Genomic DNA, 22,749 nt, shown 5'->3' on the forward strand with positions numbered 1-22,749 from the left:
TCACTCAGCAAAATTATTCAATACCTCATTGTAGCACTGGAGTAGGAGAGTGTGCCAAGCCACTGAGTCCTCACAGCAAGTTACACTTTCCTTTTTGTTCGTTAATCAATCTGCATTTGCAGCCAGTAATCCTCCTTCGGTCACTGCTCCTGCTTGGGGGCTGTAGTTTGGTGGAAACTTGTGCCTTTGCTGGTGAAATAGTCTGATCTCCAGCTCAAAGGCACTCTCGACTAGTCTGTACTGTTTCTTCTTAAAGTCCACTGTCTACTTCAGTATAAGTCAGTTTAAGTTCTCCTCATTCTCTGATGCATCTCCAGATTTTTGTCTAGACTAACTAGTTTATGTTTTACTGAGTTTTTCAAGATTTCTTTCATGAAGTAAGCTTTTTATTCCCATGGTCATCCTAATAATCTTGCCCTGTACCTTCCAGTTTGAACTCAGTTTTCATGAATGTGGTTACCCAGAATTATTACTAATGTCATCTCACCAGTGCCTTGGGCAGTGGCATTAGTACCTCTCTTCTTCTTTCAGCCTGATGCAGCTGAGAAGTTGGGACTTCATCTCTGTAGTTGTTGCTGTTCGGAGGAGAGTTTGCGTTAATACCAAGAGTGGGAACTGGGCATTTGTTTCTTAGATTGTCCTTCCTGTGCAGAAGGTGGACTTAGGTTAAGGGAAGATGACTGGGGGAGCCTTAGCTCACCACAGGCAGGTTCACTAGAATTCATCCGCTAGGCCACGTCAGAGCTATTCCCTACCGCTCCAGGAATTCTGCTTCCCGGGGCAGCAGGATCTGCCAGGACTGAGCTCACATTCATGGACCTGAGGGGAGCTTCTTCAAAATGTTTTAGGCTCTCACCTCTCTGTATCTTCTCAAAATTGCACAGCCTGGCATTTCCTGCTTATATAATAAAACTCTTCTTCATTTCCAACTACACCTTTTGGACAGGGTTATGATACGCGTATTCACAGCTATAATCTTGTTATACCTTGAATCAGATAAGCCTCCGATGCTGCCAAGTACATTGGTTCACAAGCTGTGCTCTGCAGATGGCTGGTGAACAGTAAATTCCAATGAGTGGTTGGTTCATTGTCTGCATAACTCCGTTAAGTCTTACTAATTGGTCAATTAAAAATAGATGATAAAGGGAATCCACAGGGATTTATGAGAATTTGCTCTGGTCTGCAGGGGAACAATGGAAGTATCCTCTGAGGCAGAACACAGGGTAAGAGAACTTATCCAAAATATAGTGAAAAGGAATAGGAAAGTTACAGGATATCTCTGAAAAAATCAGGAATAAAACCCAATCTCTATGTTACCGGTCTGGTACTTTACCTCTAAAATTATTGCTTTCTTCATAATTTGGTTCATATTGTCATAGAATAAGTGGAGACTATATATTTATATCCAATGTATATTACTATATATTTCAGAATCTTGGTAACATTTTGGCTACTGTGATGATGATATTCGATCTGCACATTAGAGACATTCAGTTGTGATGCACCCTCAATACAGGCCCAGTACAGGTCCAATCCATTGAATTTCTCTGTTATTTTCCATTGCCAAATTGTATTACTTTAAATATGTTTGACTAATAATCGTTAAAAAGCAAAAAGATCACCTCACAAAAACATTTCCTGTGCTGTCTTTTTATCAGAATAATGAGTAAAGTTAGTTTCTTCTTGGACAGCAATGTAAATATATGCATTTCTTCACTCTGTATAGAAAAGGAGTGCTGCTCTTGTGCAACTGTAAATCACTGTTGCTGAAGAAGCCGGGAAGTGTCTTTCCTTCTTGCGGATAGAAACAGGACTTTTTTTTTCCTGGATTTACAAGACTTTACAAAATCTTTTCATTTATGAGAGAATTGTTTTATCTTCAAAAGAAAATAAACTGTGAAAGATTCAAAGGAATTGGACTCAGTATTTTTGATCCCATCATTTTTTGCCTTTTGCAAGAAGTCTTTTTTTCCAGAGGCAATTCATTCTGTATAGACATTCAGAGTGGGGTGCATATATAACTGCAAACTGAAGTGATGTGCAGTCAAGGAGGTCATGGCACTGTGCCCTACTTAAGGGAGAAAGCTTCTCAAATTAATTCTGTCAAAGAACAAGGTCCTCTAAGGCCAAAAAGAGTCAAGTGTTTCATTACAATCATGAGAGTGGAATATAAGCACATGCCTTTTCAGACATTTTTTTCCATCCCATGCCCCATTTTGCCCTGTTCTCTTGGGAGCAAGGCAGAAGCTGAACATGAGACTTGAGAACTACTTGGACTTAATATAGCAAACTCTGCTTAGTGATTTAATTTGACGATGCCCATAAATAATCTTCATTTGAAGAGATTAAAGGTGGCCTTAAGGTGGAGAAGCATATAATGCCATCTGGTTTTGTTCCTGAACCACAGTCAAGGTGGGGGCCTTCCTCCTCCCCATTACTAAGGTAAGGAGCAGGAGCCTGACAGCTCCTGACAATAAGGGTTGTGATCGTTAGCTTGAGCTTAGATTGCCCTGTGGGCTCTCAAGTCTGTCCTGCGTCCTCTAGGAGGTGGTCTGAGACTGCCCTTGGTGCCAATATCCAAGTGGGTGTAAGGATCTGAGAGAGGACTCATTCAGCAAAAAAAAAAAAAGGAAAAAAAAAAGCAGGTATCCAACCTGCTAATGGAAATAGTCTTGTGCATTTTTTTCTGATTTTAGTAAATTACTAGGAGACATTTACCCCAAAGGAAAAAAAACAAATCTCAGTTTATTTTGCTGAAAGCAATGGATATATTGCTTAATATATCCATTTAATCATTTGAACACAAAGATAAAACTTTATTAGAATAAAGATAAGGCTTTTGCATTTTTGGAGTCAGAACAACATCGCATTAAGGAAGCTAACAGGTTTATTTGGTTTTCTATCAATGCATTTAGCATTTAATAATAAATATGAAAATGTCAATCTGTGTGATGATTTCCACAATTGTTTCCAAGGTCCAACAGAGGCTCAGCACCAGCTTCTTCATGTGGCCGTGCTACTCTGTTCGCTTAATGGTACTGTTTTTGAAGTGATAGGCAATATATGTAGGGATGAAATGTAAGGCATGCAGGATGGGCCAGGAAATGAAATGAAAGCTAAAACCTCTCTTTTTAATCCTTAAACAAGTTGAGGAAGTTGCATGCCAGGATTTCTAAGAGCTAAAATGAAAAAAGAAGACGATTCTTCTTCCTACTAAAAACAATTACTGCTAATTTCAGCTGCTCCCTTACAGCAAGAAGCAGAAGGACTGGAGAAAAGGCTGCTAGTGAAAACATGCAGGCTGGCATCCCCCAGCCACTGCGCAGTTTTTTGTCTGCTCTGTTTCCTTGTTTTATGCTTGCAATTAGGCTGGTAGGAACAGCTCTAGGTCAGTATAACAGCATTAGAGAGTTATGAAGCTCTTTTGCTAAAGAAATTAGAAAGATGAAAGATTGGTAGTATGTACACTTGATAATAGTTTTTATTATTATTATTCTAAAACATCTGAGGAAGAAGTGCATACATACTAAGGTCTAAGCATAAAGACCCATGGATGCAAACACATAGGCATCTAAGGCTACATTTAGTCAAGAACTTTAGTCACTACCAAATTAAGGGGTAATTGTATGCATCCAAATTCTGAAATCAAGCACTGCACACTGCATTATTAAAAAAACATACATTTTAGACTGTATTTTTTGACAAAAGCTTGCTACTTCTGTTATCACCTTCAGGACCTTTTTGCCTCTTAAGTATCTAGAGAAACTGGTATACTGTTCTTCCTACTATGAGACAGCAGAATCAACTGCAAAAATGTATGCAGTGCTGGAAATCTTGCTGAGAAGGTGGGTTAGCACTCAGCGTATTCAAGGTCTGGCTCCACTGTCCTCTTACACAATCCAAATGAACTCTGAGATGCCTAACTTTGACCTGGGCTGCTTTTCTTTTGTCAGGATATGCTGTCTGCTTTTTTTCTGACATCTGTGTGCAAATATATTGTGAAACTCTAGGAATTAAAAAATCCTGCTGGTCAGATACATGAGATTTTGCTTAAAAATGTACATGACATGAAATACTAGCTGATTTTGCCCAGGCTTTCAAGTTATCCTCTGCAACCCTACAAACTAAACACATGTTAGAGCCCAGCATTAGCCTCTTATTTCCCCCTTGTACACATGAAGAGAAGGGTTTTCTGTCTTTATCCTCAAGGTATGAATCTGCCTCATCCACCATACTTTCTGAAAGTTTTTTTTTTTTATGTTATGCTCAAGAATTCTCATGGAGTTATTGATGGTTTTTGGTACCAATTACCAAAGATGATTAGCTTTGCTACACTCTCATTACATGTAGCTTTTGCCATTCTCTTTCTCAGTGGGAGTTATAAGCATGGATACATTCATATGTGTTACCAAAAATTCCAATAAGGTATAAATATTTCCAGTTTTATAGTTTTATATAGTACAAGAGACAATAAATTATTCTTTTTTATTTTTTTCCTTTAATTACAGATGGCATCTGCTCAAGATTCCAGATATGGCCAGAAAGATACATCTGACCAGAACTTTGATTACATGTTCAAACTGCTCATCATTGGCAACAGCAGTGTTGGAAAAACATCTTTTTTGTTCCGTTATGCTGATGATTCCTTTACATCTGCATTTGTAAGCACGGTTGGGATTGATTTCAAAGTAAAAACAGTTTTCAAAAATGAAAAAAGAATTAAGCTACAGATTTGGGTAAGCCAAAAATAATAATTTTGTGAACTAAGCAGACTATAGCAGTTGATATATACAACAGTTTGTTATATATAGCAGTTGGATACAGTAGCTTTTAAGCCACTATATATTCTTTATCATAATCTGTATATATATGGCATAGTAGTGAAAAAGCCACTGATTTATTTCCCGCATTATTCTTCTATCTTGAATATAGAGTATAGACAGTATTTTTAAAGTATTGAGGTTCAGCAGAGTGTGAATTAAATTATTTTAAGAAATGCTTCAGGATGACATACTGATAGCTGTTCACTCAGGTATAAGAAACTGTTCTGTATACAGTCTATTGAAAAGCCTACATTATTAAGGACTGTCTTGAAATACCAGGTAAGATCCTGTATCCTTCCTCCACCTCCCCAGAAAAACCCAAAACAAAAAAATCACACTAGGAATTATGGCAGTGGATGCATAACAGAAGGCATATTTTTTTGTGATCTCGGTTACATTTGTCATCCTGATAACTTTAATCCCCTTTCTTCTATTTCTGCTGAAGCAAACAAGTGGAAAGAGAGTTGCCTGAGTTTACAAAAATCCTTACCTTACACTTCAGAAATGGAAGAAGGATGTCAAATATAGGAAGGTGCTCTTTCCTGCAAGATTTCCTCAGGAAGCAGAGGTAGACAAAGACTTACTTATGCAGGAGTTGCTTATGGTCATAGCTCCAAATTCTTGCATGATACCCAGGAAAAGAATGAAATTTTAACAATGTGGCACCTGAAGTTAAAGTTTTAGGTCTTTGCTGGGGTGCTTGAAGGTTTTAAGACATGTTTCCTTTGTGGGGTATTTTGCAATATCCCTCAGAGAAGTTTTAATCTTTGATTAGCCTGGAAAGAGGTTTAATTCAAACAGACATAAATTAGTAAGTAACCAACATTTTCCTTTTATGTGCACAAATACAAGACACTTTAAAATGTGCTGAATGATGATCACCCAGTAAATCTAGAAAAAAAAATGGATTAAGCCTGACCAGACCATCTTAGATGGTGGATAAAGTGCCTATGTTTTAAATATGGTACATTTTACCAGCAAACCCATTTCTTACAAAAAGACTGTGACCAGAAAGGTAAATCCAAAGATGAATTTCTCACATCAGGTGATGTGAGATCTCAGGATTTCATTCCTGCCTTTTTAGTTAGGATGTAGCACTTGATGTCTCAAATCACTTATCATTGTGCCCTCTAGGAACTGAAACATAGACTCTGCCTCTCAACTTTACATGTTTTGGAAGTTAGAGTCTTACTTTTGTCATGGGTATAGCAGATAGATAGTGCTATGTTCTAAGTAACGGTGTGTCATGTGTGCTTTCACAGCATTGACATGGTAGTTTCACTGTAACACAGCAATGCTGGAGATGACAAGGTAATTCACACTGACATCACCTCATTATCTCTTGTTAATGGAGCAATAAAATTTAGTTCACATTATAGTCCTTACACAGTTCTTCTTTTAATCACCAAGTAGCTTCTACAAAGTATTTAATTCGTCATGTCTCTCCTAGAAAAAGCAGCAATATTAGTTTGCAACATTATATTAATTTGATTAGTTTGACACCAACATTTTTCTCATAATGCTTCTTCACAGCAGACTGCGAATATGTGCTTGACTCAAAGTAGTCCATTAATCTAAATGTGCCTGGAGTTACCTGTGGCGTGCAGAGAATATTGTGTTAGTTGTATTCTCGCCACCTGGAGTAATCTTGCAGCTCTCTCTGTGCAGACACTCTGTTCTTTGCACAGCAGCAGCAATACGCAGACCACGGTGAGCTTGAGCTCCCTTTGTTCTGCACAGGAGAATCTCGTCTTGAAAAGGTTTACAATCAAAGCGAGGTTCCCACCAGGTTTCCATGTCCCACAAAAAAGAGGGAATAGAAACTCAGGCTATGACAAGGAGCATCCTAAAGTCACAAACCAGGACATGGAGAGGCTTAGGATCAGGACCTCAGGTCTTCTTTTAGGTTAGACCATTTTGCAGCAGCTGGCACCCCCTCTCCTTATGTGTTTCCATTAAAATTTTAATGTAAGTTCTTAAGAAGCATTGTCATTGCCAAATGAACTCAAATTGCAACAGCTCACTATTACTGTTTGCACTTTTAGATGGAATATTGTGCATTAGAATATTGTGTTGCAGTTAGGCTTGCTAGAGTAAGTCTATTGAATGTTGCACCCCTGGGATCTTAGATAAAACCAGTTAAGTATCCCAGAAAGCTATTCCATTGAGTGAAATTTGGCAAAAATATAGAGCACTATTACCACATCAGATAAGCTATATCAACAGCTGTGTTATTGCTAATATGCAGTCTCTGTATATGTAATATCTCTCTATATTTTACTTGGTTACTTTGATTATTCAAATTTTTTTTATAAAATTTCTAAAATAGTACGCATGCAATATCCATTTCCATTTCAAATTATATGAAAGACGGTTTAGATTACCTAAAATGTATAACTGAGTGAATCAGAGTTTAATTTGGTGTTATTTCTATGTAGAAACATCTGTGAGCTTCTAACATTTCCTTTGAAATCAATGCCAAAGTACTTGGCGACACCATGTAACAAGTGATGTTCAGCATACATGGAATAAAGCAATCTGAAAAATCTCATAGGTTTGAACAGTCAGAAGAAACTGGAAATTGAATACTGTTTTAAAATGTGTCCTGAATGATGAGATCAAAACTACAATATTTTGCCTTGTGCTGTAATACAGAGATACACAGAATGGCACTGTTTTGCTATTCTTGGATGGTAATAAGATGTCTAAACAGTAAGGCTGTTAGATCCAACAGATTCCGTGGTTAGAGACATAGTTGATCCAATCGGTTACAATGTCTTTTTTTTTTTTTTTTGATGGATATATAAACTTCATACTTAACATATTTTGGCATGAAACTTTAGTTTTCAAGTATTTAACTCGAAGTACGTTGAACTTTTGAGCATGATTTTTCTCTGAATATGATTCCATCATCCTTTTCTTATTTCTTAGTAGAAATCACTATTTAGTTATTACAGATGAACTAGCAAAGGATAATAGGCTGCAGTTGGTCCTCACTTACTTACTGGGATGTCCTGAAAGTTTTTTTGTTTTTCTCATTCTTACATGAAAATGACCTGAACTGAACCTTTATTGTTCAAGTCAGGCAGCATATAGCTCTCTCTAGTGCTTATCATCATTGCTTTTCACAGGCTCAGAAGTAGCCTGCTGGGAGCAGTGTAAGGTTTACATTATTCCTTTTGAGCCAAAAAACTTCCTTCTATAATATTTCTTACTGGAATTGAGAGAGGTTCAGAATTCGATTGCTGTATTCATTAGTGGTAGCACATCACCTTGTCACAGGACAACTAGCTGGCTCCAAACTTTTGTTTCAGGGTAAATTAGAAATGTGGCAGCTGTAGTAGAGATAGTACCTACAGTGTGAACACAGAATATTAATAGCCTTTTTCCCTCTATTTAAGGAGATAAATTATAAATATATTTTAAAAAAGAAAAAAATATCAGTAGAAACTATAAGAAGTTTTGGCAAGGAATTCTGTCTCTATGCTGCACGTAACTGTATAGGGAAAAGCCCATGAACTTTTTAAAGTTCTATGGCAGAAACTTATCAAATTTGTTCAGTTTCCAACATTTAAATTTAAATTATTTCAAATGAAAAAATAAGTGGCCAGAGTAGCAACGAAAGAAATGAAATAAAAGAAAGGCTTAAAAATGAGAAGAGCTGCAAACCAAAAAAGAAAATTAAATTTAACCTTATAAATCTACTGCTGTTATTTGCTGTACAAATCAGCACCATTTGTATACAGTGCAGATGGGAAACCATTAAAGTTTGCAATATTCTTGCAAGCAGTGTAGAGTCTTTAAAGAAAATAAAAGAAAGCAAGAACTTACAGAGAAAATACAAGCCAAGTTAAACAATAAAATTTGTCAGATATCATTTGTTAAAATAGATCATTACAATCAGAAAAAGTAAAACAAATGCAGATCCTAATTCCTGCAGAGGAAGACAAAGTAGGTCAGAAGACAAAAAAAGGTCAAAGATTATGTTTAACTGACAGTGTATCTATGTCACATCTTTAGCTTCTAGTTTGATCGGAACTTGCAGTGATTTCCGATTGATTTAAGTACATATTGTGTTTAAGTTTTCCCACTCCGATCTGTAGCTGCAATAAGAACACTACATTGCCTTTTTCTGCTTAGATGGATTTTGCCTGAGACTAGACAGAGACTTCATGGATTTGATGCACTGATCCTTGTTTCTCAGAATCGTGTGTGACACTTTCATTCTGATACCAAAAATGTTGCTGTCATCATCTGCTGTCATCATCTGTTGTCCATAAACTACCATACGCTCTGCTCTGGCTTAGGTACTAGGACTAGATTTAATAAACTGAACAAGGATATCCAGGTTCATCATTCAATAATTAAAACTATAGTACTTGTTCAAAGGAATCAATAAACATTAGGCACCTGATTCTTTGCTTGGCAAGGTCCCTAACACTGCTCTAGTAGTAAAAAAAGAAGAGCCAAAAGGAAAACAAATTTCTCAGGATGAGAACTTTTTTTTTTTGTCTCAGAGGGGTCTGGGAGGCAGTTGTATGAATGAAAAATTGATAGGCTCATCAAAGTTGACCTAATGATTTTTTTCCCAGGTGCTAGTGACATTGTGTATGTTGCTGCTTAGTATACTCAGGCTTTTTTAGATGAGAATAGTAAATCTAATTTTAAATAATTAATTTCCTCATCTCAGCATGAAAATCAAATGTGCGTCTAAAAATACACCAGGCAGCAAATGATTTGGTGATAGCAGTAGAGAACGCTGAATGCTGCAGGAGTTTAAAATTTCTCTGGATCCATCTCTATTAGTAAATTAAGGATGCCCACACTGACCTTTGCCACTGAGCTCAGCTGCCAGAGAATAGCGTGTGTCCATATTTTGTCTCTGAAATGGGATGGCGACACTCAGCCTTTGTACTGGGAATGGTTGCTGACGTGTGCTGGCTCCTGAACCTTGTCCAGGAACTATCTGGCAGAGTGCTAGTGAGTTTGGATCAGAAAGCATGCTGACAGTTTCATGGTATAGAAATGTCCATAGCCCAGATATGTTAACTAGTGATTTTCTTTTGGAAAGCTTCAAGTGAGCCATTTCTGGAAAAAGAAAACTAGTGAGGAACATGGCAGCGATGGTCAGAAAACAAATTCTTGATGGACCTCCTCTGTCAGTTGATAAAAGGTGCAATTCTGGGCAGCTTTTGTCACAGTTTAACCTGCCCTTTAGCAGGGGCATGTTATCTGAGCTGTGATCTATCACACTGTTGGCCTGAAATATTCTTTGCCTCTATTTGGTTTATTTCTCTCCTTATACACTATATATATTCTTGAAGACACATGAAAAAATATTTACTTGGAAGCTTGGGGATAGAAAAGCTTTTTCATGTGGTGTTTCTTAAGTCTTCATCTAGAGCTATTCCATTTATGCATGAGTCACATTTGGTATACTTTATGTCTCAGAAATAGTGCTATTCATTAATAACTATTTTTCCATTACTATTTTTCCCACTTTTTAAGTAGTCTACTTGAAACATCTGATGCTAAGTATTTGAACAGTAAGGCCACTTATAGCACAGGCAGAACTATTGTGTTCAGATCTCAGCTGGAGAACTGCCAAGTTGTTCTTCATCCTTATACAGTTTGGGTACCTTGGTTACATCCAGAAATTTGTGTTTACATTGATTGAAAGATTCTTAGTGTTCAGATTTATTTCAGCTGCTTATTCTCTTTCTTGTCCCTGTTACTCTATTTATATTAGAGTTGCAGCTACGGATCCAGGTCAGCTCAAGTTTAATTGTTCTAGGTAAAAAGCCAAAAAATGTTGAAATAGCTCACAGTCAGCCAGTCTAGTGGGAATAAAAAGGTGGAACAGGGAGATGACTGAGGAAGATGATTTGTAAGAAAAAGGCCAGCACTAAAGTGAACAACAGACAAGATAGCTTGCCATTTCTCTAGAGATCTAGCAGCTCTAGTAGTTTAGAGAAATCACAGCAGAAGCAGATGAAAGCAGAGATGGAAAAGATAATGTGTGCTGCTATTGGAAGTTTGACTGGAATTCTTTAGACATAGAGGTATGTGAGGAAAAGACCCAAGTGTCTGTGGGAGAACGGGACTAAGAGCTTATGAGAGCACCCTTAATCAAATCAAAATTTAGAAACAGTAAAATTTAACAGTTAAAATGTGGTGCCTTGTCTTGGTTGCTTGTAAACCACACTGCAAAAGGGCTTACAGATATGACCGCAATCATTACTGGGAAAGACACAACTGAACTCTGTGGAACTTAGTGCAAGCCTTGGGACCTATTTTATGTGTAAAATATAGAGAAATCCTTTATAAACAATCCATTCCTTGTAATGAATTCTGTATATACAGCCAGGGCCTAGTCCGCAATTCCAAAGAAGACCTTGGCAAAGTAAAAAACATACACAGTTTGCATGGATTTCAGTGTAAATAGCACAGGCTGTGCGCTTGGTGAGAGGCTGACTAGGCTGGTCAGAGATGACACTTCTAAAAGATACAGACGTGATATGTTTATATTTAGAAAGCATAGTTGGCTGTTCAAATATGTACGTGGTATGATATTTTGGTGTTATAATGAAAAATATGTCTTGAGAGTTTCAAACATCTGCTCTAAACCCAGATCAAAAAAAAAAAAAAAAGGAAAAAGTCCTAGCACATTTGTCACACTGCCTTTCACTGTTGAAACTGCCATTGCCCTGTGGTTTTTAAATTTCCTTCTAATTTTTGTTATCGCATCATCAGCTTCTCCTGAGCGATTGAAGGACACATTCCTATCTTTACTTCTGAGAGAACAGATAAGTGTCAATATTATAAAACCCCTTGGTTGTCTAAATGCTGTAAGAAGACATGATGTTAATAATTCTGCTTAGCTATAAAAATAGGGTTATTTTCACGTTTCTTTTTAATTCCTTTTCTTCATGCTACTTCTATTTCTAGTCTGTGAACCTTTTTACTTAGGTAAATGGGTATTGGAACTTCTGGTCCTTTTGGTTGGACCATCTGCTTTTCTGTTTTCCAATTAAAATTTGTGCTGCTAAGGAGTTATACGGTAACCAGGCTTATGATTTAAATCCAGGTCAGAATTGATCAATAGTAGGTTTTGTCTGACAGATGTTTTGTTGGTGAAATATGTTCAGCAGTTTCGGTATGTGAAGTATGTTCAGCAGTTTTAGACTGATTTCTAGTTAACCTGCATCTACCTTGTTTCTCCTAACCACTACCTTTAACTAAAATTCTCATGCTTCAAACTCTTCCGCAGGATCTTATCATGTTTTTTCCCCACTTATCATTTCAGTTTTAAAATTGTTTTTTAAGCCATGTGCTTAATGTTATCTATGTCAAAATTCTTGAGCCACAAGTGCTAGGAGAATGCTTGGAGCAGAGAACATATTGGCCCTATTCCTATATGCCTTCTGAGGCAACAGCTCTTGGCCACTGTAATGATGTTGGGCTAGAGAGCCCTGTGGTCTGATCTAGTATAACTCGGTGCTTTAGAAAAAACCCAGCATTGCCTAATTTGTAATTTTGCTGTATGATCCTGCTTGCTGAATAAAATCCAGACTCCCATAACCATCTTAGTTAGGGACCATATATATAACTAATATTAGATATATATATATATATATATATATGCATATGTATATATATACACACACATATTTATATGTAGTACAGCTAGACCTTGGATATTCTCTGACAAAGGCTGCTGTTTCTGGTAACAGGATACATCTATATTCAGAGGATTAATTGGAAAGAGAAGGTGGTGTTTAGCATAATTAGAATTCTAAATAAGGCTCATTTTGCTGTTTAAGTGGAAATGTCCACGGGGATTCTTCAAGGGAAACTCATCTAGTTTAAGACACTGCCTAGAACACTTTGCTATGGGGTCTCTTAGGCAGATTTAATCATTGAACTCCTGGGAGATGAATCCTGCCATCGCACAGCCAACAAATCTTCAGTCTGCCAGACTTGAAGTGGCTGCAGGTCTCCCCAGCCTGTGACTGGACAGTTCCAGTACAACATTTGTTCAGCTGCCCTTGCTATCCCTGCAAGTCTGCAAGCCCCACCTTTTCCTATTTAGGGAAGCTTATACCACTGGAAGGGCTGTCATGAACCAGCACTTACATGTGTGCAAGCATCATATAGATGCTACACAGGCTGCTTAAAAACTGGTGATGAGAAAGCAAAAATGCAAAAGCCAGTCATTAATACATGTCTTTTGGAGAAGCAAGATTTTTTTTTTCACTTGGAGTGGAAAGACAAGATTGGAAGGAAAGAGGGGATGGAAAGATTTTACTGAAGCATGAGCAGTAGCCTTGGGCCAGTATTGAGAAACAACAAAACTATTTTAATTGTTCAAGATGAATAAAATGCTGAGATATCTTACATATCTGACAGCATATTCCAAATTTCAAGATGTAAGTTAGACTTTTTAATGTTATTGTTTTAAGAAACAACAATCGTTCTATTTGTAAAATGAGATTTATGTTGACAGCATCCCTTAGTGAAGTCAGCTGTGCTGACGGCTTCTGTGATCCATTTTAATGCCACATTTAAGACATCTGTACAGCTGCAATGAATCTGCAGAGAAAAGACAAGACCATGGAGGCTATTCACTGCATTTTAATAAGATTTGGGCTGCAGATTATAGCAAAGTGTTGCACTCTTAATATGCAGTTTTTGCTTTGAAATCAGAGGACTAGACCCTTGGATGGGAGCTGTAAGGTAAATACCATAGAGAGAGGAGTGTTTAAAGCTCAGTTTTGCCTTCTCCTGCTGCTCAGTGCAAGCTGTTTCCCTGTGCTGTTTCGGAACAGCTTGAAGTCATTCTGAAATCATGCTTGGCTGAGAGGGGCACAAGTGACTGGGGCAAGGATAGGGGTCACATCAAAGCAACTCATTTTAATTTAACACTACGCACTTTGCATTACAGTTCTGCAAGTAAGCTTGAGTGCATGTCATAAGAAGCCAGAGTGATAAGGAGCTCTGCAGCATTTCAGCATGATGCTGGTAGCGGTTAATACATTATGGACAGTGCACCCAGCTTTTACATTTGAAATCATGACATCAAACAAACCAGCATCCCTAGAGGACAAGGGATCTGTATTACCTTGTTATTTCCCCCAATGGTCAGTTAAGACAAATCAATTACGATGTTGGCTGCATTTGTTTTTAGCAGGAAAACTGCTTTTATTTCTTTTTGTTTCTAGACCAGGGCTAATCTCCTGCAATCTATTCTGCACAAATATACTGTTCTTCTGTAACCACCTGGCTATTTTCTGGCTAAACATAGTAAGATTGTTTTATTACTCACTGCTTGTAAGCAAATTCTTTCCACAGTTTTTAACTGTTATGGATTGATTTATTCATTAATTACAGTTTGAGATAGACAGAGAATTCTGTTGCAATGAACTCAGACATCAACTCAGATGGGAGTTGCTGAGATGTAATTTAGCAAACTTGTTTACTCTAAATGAGGATGATATCTAAGTGTGAGGAATTATTACTTTCATAACCATCAGTTTATTATTTAGATATAATTATAAAAAGAAAACAAATTTAAGTCTGTCAAAGGGACCTGTTATTCTATTCTGAGTCTGAGAAAAAGATTTGATATATATTTTTGAACCCTGTAGATTGGATACTGTTGCCTTGGTTTTATTTTATTTGGAAGTGAAGTCAATCCTGCAGAAAGGAATATGAAGTAATGTCTTGCAGAAGGTTGTTTTTCCTTCCCTAGGTGATTTACTTAGTCTGTCATACTGCCCAACTAAGCCTGTATTTTTTCAGCTTAATGAGTCAATCCAGGATGAGCTGAGCTGGATAGCCCTGGAAGTGTCATGTTTTATAATTCTGTATTCACCTATAATTACAAGTCATATTTCTTGCAGACTTGTGAAGAGCCTTCTGGGACTGCTTATTTCTGCCATCTAACGGATATTCAAATTCTAGTCATTGTAAGAGATGTTTTAAATGCAATTTATTTGAACTGTAGTTTTTTCAGAGCAGTCTGTGCGTGTCTTCCCTGTAAATGACTAGTGGTATGGAGTCCTCGTATGAGATTAGGGTTCCCAGGTTTTAGTGGACATAATCAGCCATTAAATGTGGAGGCATCTGAGACGGCTTCACCTGCGCTAGGTGTTAAGTGCCAGAGAAGGAAATGTGGAAGCATTCCAGTGGCCTGAAAGAAAATGAAAGATAAACAACAAGCTGACTTGAAAAGAGAGGTCATCAGACTTGGAATATATTGTTGAGATGCTTTAGGACTCAAGTAGTTAGAGATTTTAATAGTCAATAGACATATTCTGATAAAATGTTAATAACAGGAAGTTAGGATGTATTACCAGTATGGAAGAGGACCATAATATCATCCAGAAAGGAATAAATGACTTTCAATGGTGGCACAGGAAAAATAGTATTTAATTTAACAATTTCAAATTGTGTGCTTTGAGAACAATAGTAAGAGATCAATTTATAAGCTAGAAGTTATTCAGTTAGCAACCACTTAAGAAAGACACAATCTGGGTGCACATGAGAGAGGAAGGGATGACTATGAACCATCCTTCTGATGCCCAGAAAAAAACAGTTAATTCTTGCATGTGCCTGGTAGAGCACTTCCAGAGGAAACAGATCTATACCATTATCTGATGCAATGGAGATATTTTATATGGAAAGAACTCAAGTTGAAATACATGCAGAAAAGCACTACTATTGTGAGTAGGAAGTAGAAAGGAATTCAACCTTTTTTACTGTAGAAAACAAAGGTGGAGAGTAGTCCTTAGTTTTTTGATGAGTAGTTTTTTCCCAAAATCATACTTAATTTTGTCATAAAGCTAATTCTTTACTGAGCTACAGTTTGGACGGAAAGAGTGTAGGCAAGCCTATTATTTACATGACATCAATGTGCTGTAGCAAGAAATCTGTAACAAATGAGCAGTATATGCACTGATGGGCTCTACAAAACACAGAGGCAATTAGAGAGCTGGACACTGAACATGAATAACCTCAGAAAACAAGGAGCTGGGCTGACAAATGGCAACATGCGCTGTTCTGGATGCTTCCAGTTGCTTTCTCCCCCAGCATACAAAGGAAACTAATGCTTGTATGATATTCTGAATAATCCTTATGGTACATGAGATTCCCGTATTTATCTTGCTTCATGTCCATGAGCCACCATCTTCCCACCCTTATTTAGGCCAAATTCCTTTTAAAAAGTCCATCCAGACAGGTGCTAGGAATGCTTTATTCACTGCATCCTGCTTCAGGCACTTTAATGAAACAAGGCAATGCAATGGTGTAATTAGCTAGCTGCATCCCATAGGAGAGAGCTGGTGGCAGGTACAAAGAGTTGTAGGAGAAGTGTGACTCCAGGGCCATCGGCAGGAAATCAATTTGGTCGTTGGATATGATCCGTCTGGCAGACAAAGAAACTCGCTGGTCGGCAGCTGAGTGTGAACGTGTCTGATTGCTGTGTTGCAGGGAGTATAGCTTCTAAAATGGGCGACAGGCATTAAAAGGATGGCATAATGGGAAAGGGGTTGTGTCTGCTTTAAACAGAAAGGTCGGGAAACCCAACGTTGTGCTAATTAGAGGGGAAGAGAGAAAAGAATAATGTGATTGAAGTGTATGTGAGGAATCCTGTGAAAATGAATGTCAGACCTGAAGCAAGAGAGTAATTAACAGCCTCAAGGATAAAAAGACATTTACAGAGAAGTCAGACAGTCCAGGAGAAATGCCTCTGTGCTGAGGATAATGATGCCATTAAGATCATTATCAGAAGCAGAACTCTTAAAAGTGAATGGAAGAAACAATGATAGAAGATGACATTTGTATGTAACACCTTTAATTGGACATCAGCTCTGGGGTTTAAACCCAGTATATTTAGAGCAAAAATCATGAGCTCTTCTTGTTTATTTGGAAAGCTACGTCTGCTTACTCAGGAAGAGGCATAATTTCCTCAGGCAAACCACCCATCTTAAGGGCTAGTGTCCATAAACACGGAATATCTTTAAAGATCTGTCAATCCTATACATGCAGTGAAGCTGTAGAACTTCTTGCTAAAGGACACGGCACACGCTGGCAGTTTACCTGAGTTAAATGAAGTTTAGAAGAATTCACAGAAGTTCATACCCAGTTCCAATCAGGAAATCACTGAGCTGCAGATGGTTGGAAATAGGAGTATTTTTAAAAGAACTACCACATATGTCCAAATTTCTATTACAATTTTCCTTCAGAAATTGCTCAGCAACACTGTCACAGAGGGTACTGGCTAGATAATACTTCCTGTCTTACCGAACAGGGCTAGTCTCATATTTGAAACAGAGCAGTTCCTTGCTTTCTTTGATGAAAATCAGTCCTGTTTTCCAGGGAACTCCATTTTCCAGCCAGAGAAATGTAAGAAGGTTCAGCCTCAATCATTTGAATACTCAGGCCTCTGTCACATATGTATGAAAAATACTTTGAAGTACTTGTACTTGAATACTTAGTACTTACTATAAAAAATAACAGAATCCAGAAAAAAATAACCTACCTGTCCCTCACAATATGGTTTTGTGAGAGTCTTCATGTAGTAATAGAAAAGTAATCCCAAAAGAGTTTGGAGATGAGGCATGGCTAAACTGTAGTCTTCCTGTTTCCTTGTAATAAAGGATGGAGGGATTGAAACTTGGTGAATTCCAGGAAAACCTGTGTTAGTAATCTTGGTGCTTTGATTCTCATTCTTAAGGGAAGATTAACTAAGAAACCATATTTGGTATAATTATTTTGCAGTTCTTGATATGTGCTTTTTGATATTTTTGCTAGATGTCTTGATATTTGCTTTCTTTTACTATTTTTTTTTTAGGCCTCTGAAATCAGTCTATTCCCTTGTGAGTTTCTTTAGAAATACTAAGACTCTTCCCAATATAGTGGTTCTTAAGCTTTCGTATTTAGGCTTGTGGTATTGTGTAGGATAGCCAGAAGTGGTCTGTGAAAACACTTTGAATTAACAAATATTCCCACACAGACAAGTAAGGAAATAGAATGGGGGAATAAGAGTAATAGTTTGCATTGTTTGGTTAGAAATAAAAGCTCTTGTGAGGCATCTCAGAAAAAAGATGTTGAGTAACTCTGATTTAGAAATCCCTGTTTTCCATCTGCAAAAATAAGAATGCTGGTAGCTCCTACTTGACTTACAATAGATATTTTCCCCTGAGCTCTTATTTACCTTTTTATTCTTCCTTTGTGAATACCATGAAATAGTCACAACACAGCATAGCCCGCATAGCCCTTGGCATTTATTTCTTCGGTGTTGTCCATTGTGTATGGCCAGTCAGGATGTGAAGTAGCTTTCCTTATGTTTGCATATAAAGGAATAACTAAACACAGACACTTTCTTTATAAGAACAGGAACCATTTTTTAAGGAAGACAGGTTTGGGTAAGAAAATTGATGCATTTTGTGTATTTTCTAGAAGATGCTATAGACTGTTTCTATTGATAATGATGAACATGTGCTCATCTAATCCATTTATCCTCTTAACTCGAACACTGGAACACAGAGTTTCCAGCACACAGTGTTACCACACAAGGAGTTTCAAACACAAAGCAATAACATAGGAGCACAGCATCGCAGTTTTCACTTAGTAAAAAGAGAGTCTAAGGTCTTCTAAACCCTTTTATTTTATTTTATTTTATTTTATTTTATTTTATTTTATTTTATTTTATTTTATTTTATTTTATTATCTTTTAATCTGATTTACCTCTGTATAGTGGAATGAGAACATAAAGAATACTCAGCAGGTTTGTTTAATCTACAGCCAAACTCCAGATAAACTCTCCTTTGTGCAGATTTTCTTTTTTTCCTAGGTGATAAAGTTCTTAGGAATGGAAATAGCACTGTTCTGCAGGACAGGTGAATTTACTTCCTACAGGTGTTTCTCTCTGATTATGCAAAAAGGTACCTGGGTTAATGCTGTGCTCACACGTAAGTGTAAGTTTCAGCAGACCAAAATGAGTGTCTAGCTTTTCTGAGATCTTGCATTTTCAAGATAAGCACTGATCTTTTATTAGGCCTTTTTTTTTCTTTTTTTTTTTTTTTTGGACACATGTAGTTAAATCCTCAGGTATAGTCTATCTACATGAAGGTATCTTATTTAGCATATTTATAAACACGTCATATATATAATGAAATTTAATGCTGGAAGTTCCTTTTATTACCAATTTAAAAAATGGATCCCTTCCGTTCCCTTGCCTTGCCGTGCCCTGATGCCCTTATGGATTTGGTCAGTTTTGTCTGAACAAGAGTTTTAAATCTGGGTGGTTGATTTAATTCAGATAGCATTTCTTTTTAATCACATATCACTTTTTCAGAACAGAACAGATCCTCCTCTATGGCAAAGCTCTTCCAAGTCTGAAAGAGCTGATGCTGAATTACTGTGATTCATCCTATGGTAATCTGAATTATATCTCCAGGACTTCCAGACTTTTAGCATTTGGGAGATTAATGAGTTCTGTATTCTCTTTCTGGAAGGGGTTTTGGATTCTGGCTTTGAATAGGGTAAGGAGGCAAGAAATCATTTTGACAACCCTGCACATCCTTGCAGGTCTTCATCCATCTCTTTAGCAACCCTCCATCCAGAACTGAGTCACCTGTGAATCTGTCTTAGTAATTATGCTGTTATTTGCATCTCCCACACAAAAACATAGCTGGACTTCCTAAAAATAAGCAAGGATTTAGGAAAGGTTTTAGATTTATCACAGCCATGAAACATGTGAGTTTGGCAATACTATATTAAAATTAAGATCTCCCAGTTTTATCAGTTGCTGTGACTGCCAAGAGGTATATTGTAGTCAAATGTTAACTATTATACCAGAAGATATTTTGTTCTCTGCTGTGTAACACTCTCCTGTGAGCGATGTTTTCTGTACAGGTCCTGATGAGATTTCCACTCTGATTTCTAAATCCAATAAGCTTGCAGGCAGAACCTCCAAACTGAGGGAAGCTTGGTCCCCAGTAGTGAAACCAGATTGATTTCAGAAAAGTATGCAATAGCAAAATCTATTTTTATTTATGTTGGAATTTTAAGCAATTTTTATACCTACAGGCAGACTGTCAGTTGAAATACATCAGCTTTGTCTCATCTGACTTTTCAAATGACCTAGCTAAGTGTAAGATGGAGAACCAGTTTATGTTGAAAAGTGGTAGAGGTAAGTGGATAGAGGCAGAGGTAAAAAAGAAGCAAATTGGAAACTTAAAGTGGGCTCTGTCTGATTTATCTTTTATCCACTAAGAGTGGGTATCTGCTGTAAGCTAACAGTTAATGATGACCCTATAAGCAATGGTCAGAGCCAGATACTTCCAGAAGCATTTAGCATTCTGTGCAAAGATATATCTAAAATCTGCCCCCTCATACTAAAAAGGTCTGTTCTACAAACCTGTGTGGTAGGCCTAAGTTACAGAAAACTAGATGTTTATATTTTAGATGGCTGGATCCTACCTTTAGCAGTTGGAAAACAATTAATGAAAGCCGAACCACTTTGGATGGGTTGTGAAAGTTTAAAGGCTTTTAAGGAGGCAGATATTAGCCAATGAAACAGTATTATGCATGAAGAAGCTTTTTTAGTCAGATGCCAATAGTGTGATGATGCCAATTGTTAATTATGTTAAAGCATTTGTTTTTTATTAGAAACAGATAGCTATGTCCTCTTTCTGAATTTAACTCTCTGGTAAAAAAAAGGATTTTGCAGAAGGGGACTGCAAGTAAGTACTAATACTGGTTAGTACTAATAATTAGTACTGGTCTAGAGACCAAATACATAACTTGTACATAGCCAGCTTTGCTAATTTTTTGAGGATGGGAGAAAAAGAGTGGCCATCAAGGCAGTATTTTTAAGCAAAGCAACAAAGTTTTCCTCATCCTATTATATATATATGGATAGAGGTTTGTATCTATTTTATGGAAAAGTTATCTTTCTGATTTGGCCACATACCTTGACAGACACTCAATGATTGGATTAATTTTATTGTAACTGTTGGTCTAACTTCAAAAGGATTTGTGGCAGAATAGAGAATATTCTAGAAAGTCTCTTTATGGTCTAGAATATTTTATTGTTTATATTTTTTTTCTGAAAAGGCAAAGAATTGAGAATGAGACTTATAAAATTCATTTTGGATTGAGATGATGTTTTCCACAGTCTTTAGATGCTTGCTTGTAATGCCTGTTGCAAGCAGATAATTTCAAGTTCTGAATATGGTTGATCATTTCTGTGCTATGATGAATACTTTCCATCAACTGTATCAATAAATATTAATGAATAAAAAGGCTGCCTTTTTTTTAAAATTTACTATTTCATCAAACATTTCTGAGCAAATTTTTCATAAGGAAAAACTACCTTTCTTTATCTTCAGTGGTATAGTACCACATAGAGAACTCGCTAAGTTACATTTTTTTGGAGCTTTTTCTTTTATCTTTATATGATGATTTTTAAAAACAGTTCTAAAAGTTGTCTTCTGCCAACCTCTTCTGAAAATGGGTACATATGGTGTTTGGGAAAGGATTGTATAGTGTTTTCCCATGGTGAATGAGCCACTATGGAATAGTAACTGAGATCAAGACAGGACTTTTAAAGGGAACAGGCAAGGGTTTCCTAGTGTCTTGTTATCTGTGTAAGTGAGCAGGGAATTGTGCTTCATAACCACAGTATAGGAAAAAGATATGTGACTAGTTCTCACAGCAGAAAGATCTACTCACCAATCCATTTTCTTTCTGATTTGTTTTTATTTGTCAGGGAGCATTATGCAATGCCTGCTGCTATTCTTTTCATTGTTAATTATCTGGACTGTAATTTAATTCTGCCTTATATTCTTTTGCATTAGAAGTCTTAAATAGAATTTTTCCCCTAAAGCCAGGCATTTCTCTTGAATGCAAGCCAGGATTTTGCGGCATATGTCTTAAGTAAATGAGCTGCATATGAGACTAATCATTTAGAGTTTCTCTTTTGCAGTCCTTAATAGGCCTTGGCACAAATCTACACTTTGCTGTGCCTTTTCAAAATAATTGCTGGGAATTTTCAAAGTGTAAAGTTGTAACTTGCTTTTGTAAATTGGCCTCTATACCAATAACCTCCCCACATTCATGACAGTAACAGTAACATACTTGCCTCTACAATCCATGAGTATCTATTCAACAAAAACTCTTCTTCTGCCTGCTTTCTTCTTTGCTCCTGTAAAAATTTCTGTCAGTACAGTCGCATCGAACTGAAAATCCTGACTTTAAGTGCTAGGTCTGAGTTCTGCAGCCTTTGTGTGAGTGGTCCCCAGTCCTATGACTTAGACTATTACAAGTGAAGAGGTTACTCAGGCATATAAAGGCTGAAATATCAGCTCCACATTACATACCCCTTACAGTTCTGCATCTGCAATCACTCAGCTTCAGATTTTGCTATCAGCTTGTCTCATTTGAGTCACGGCTAAATGCATTTCTACCTACTAATAATTAATTCCTGGTGGCAGCTGCTTGTTTTCAAATCACATTCTGTACCCATGTGCCTGTAACACATGTAGTTAATTATGGCAGAGGACCTGGAAATGTTATTATAGTGCAACTACTTAGAGACTTTCATTAATTATGTGGAGGGCTACATATGATCAGTTATGGTTCCTGCTTAGTATATTCTGCATAGAATTAAGGCTGCATGGAGAAAAAAATGTGAGGAATGAGTAACCTTGAGAAAAAAGTTTGAGAAAGCCTAAGAAGGAAAAGAATGCATAAGGAACTTCAGAAGTGGACAAAGCTCTTTTATACAAAGATCCCATATTTCTAAGTTGTCTAGTTTGAAAATCTTGTGTACTGATAAAATATTTGAAATCCTAAGGGTAAGTGTTAACTGAAGTTATATGTTCATTTCTTTTTACTACATCCTTTTTTTTTTTTTTCT

At 37.0% G+C, this 22,749-nt stretch overlaps 1 protein-coding gene across 1 annotated transcript in view; it reads left to right on the forward strand.

Moving 5' to 3' along the window:
* The window catches only part of LOC148594961 (ras-related protein Rab-3C), a 111,250-nt gene that overhangs the window by 3,541 nt on the left and 84,960 nt on the right, over nt 1-22,749 (forward strand). The window contains exon 2 of the mRNA XM_088523267.1: nt 4,509-4,736. Within this exon, the coding sequence (XP_088379393.1) occupies nt 4,509-4,736 (228 nt within the window). The remainder of the gene's footprint in view (nt 1-4,508; nt 4,737-22,749) is intronic.

This window comes from Tinamus guttatus, unplaced genomic scaffold (genome assembly GCF_059628265.1).
Source record: "Tinamus guttatus ecotype Peru unplaced genomic scaffold, ASM5962826v1 Tinamus_guttatus_pri_ptg000173l, whole genome shotgun sequence".
Classification (NCBI taxonomy): Eukaryota; Metazoa; Chordata; class Aves; order Tinamiformes; family Tinamidae; genus Tinamus; species Tinamus guttatus.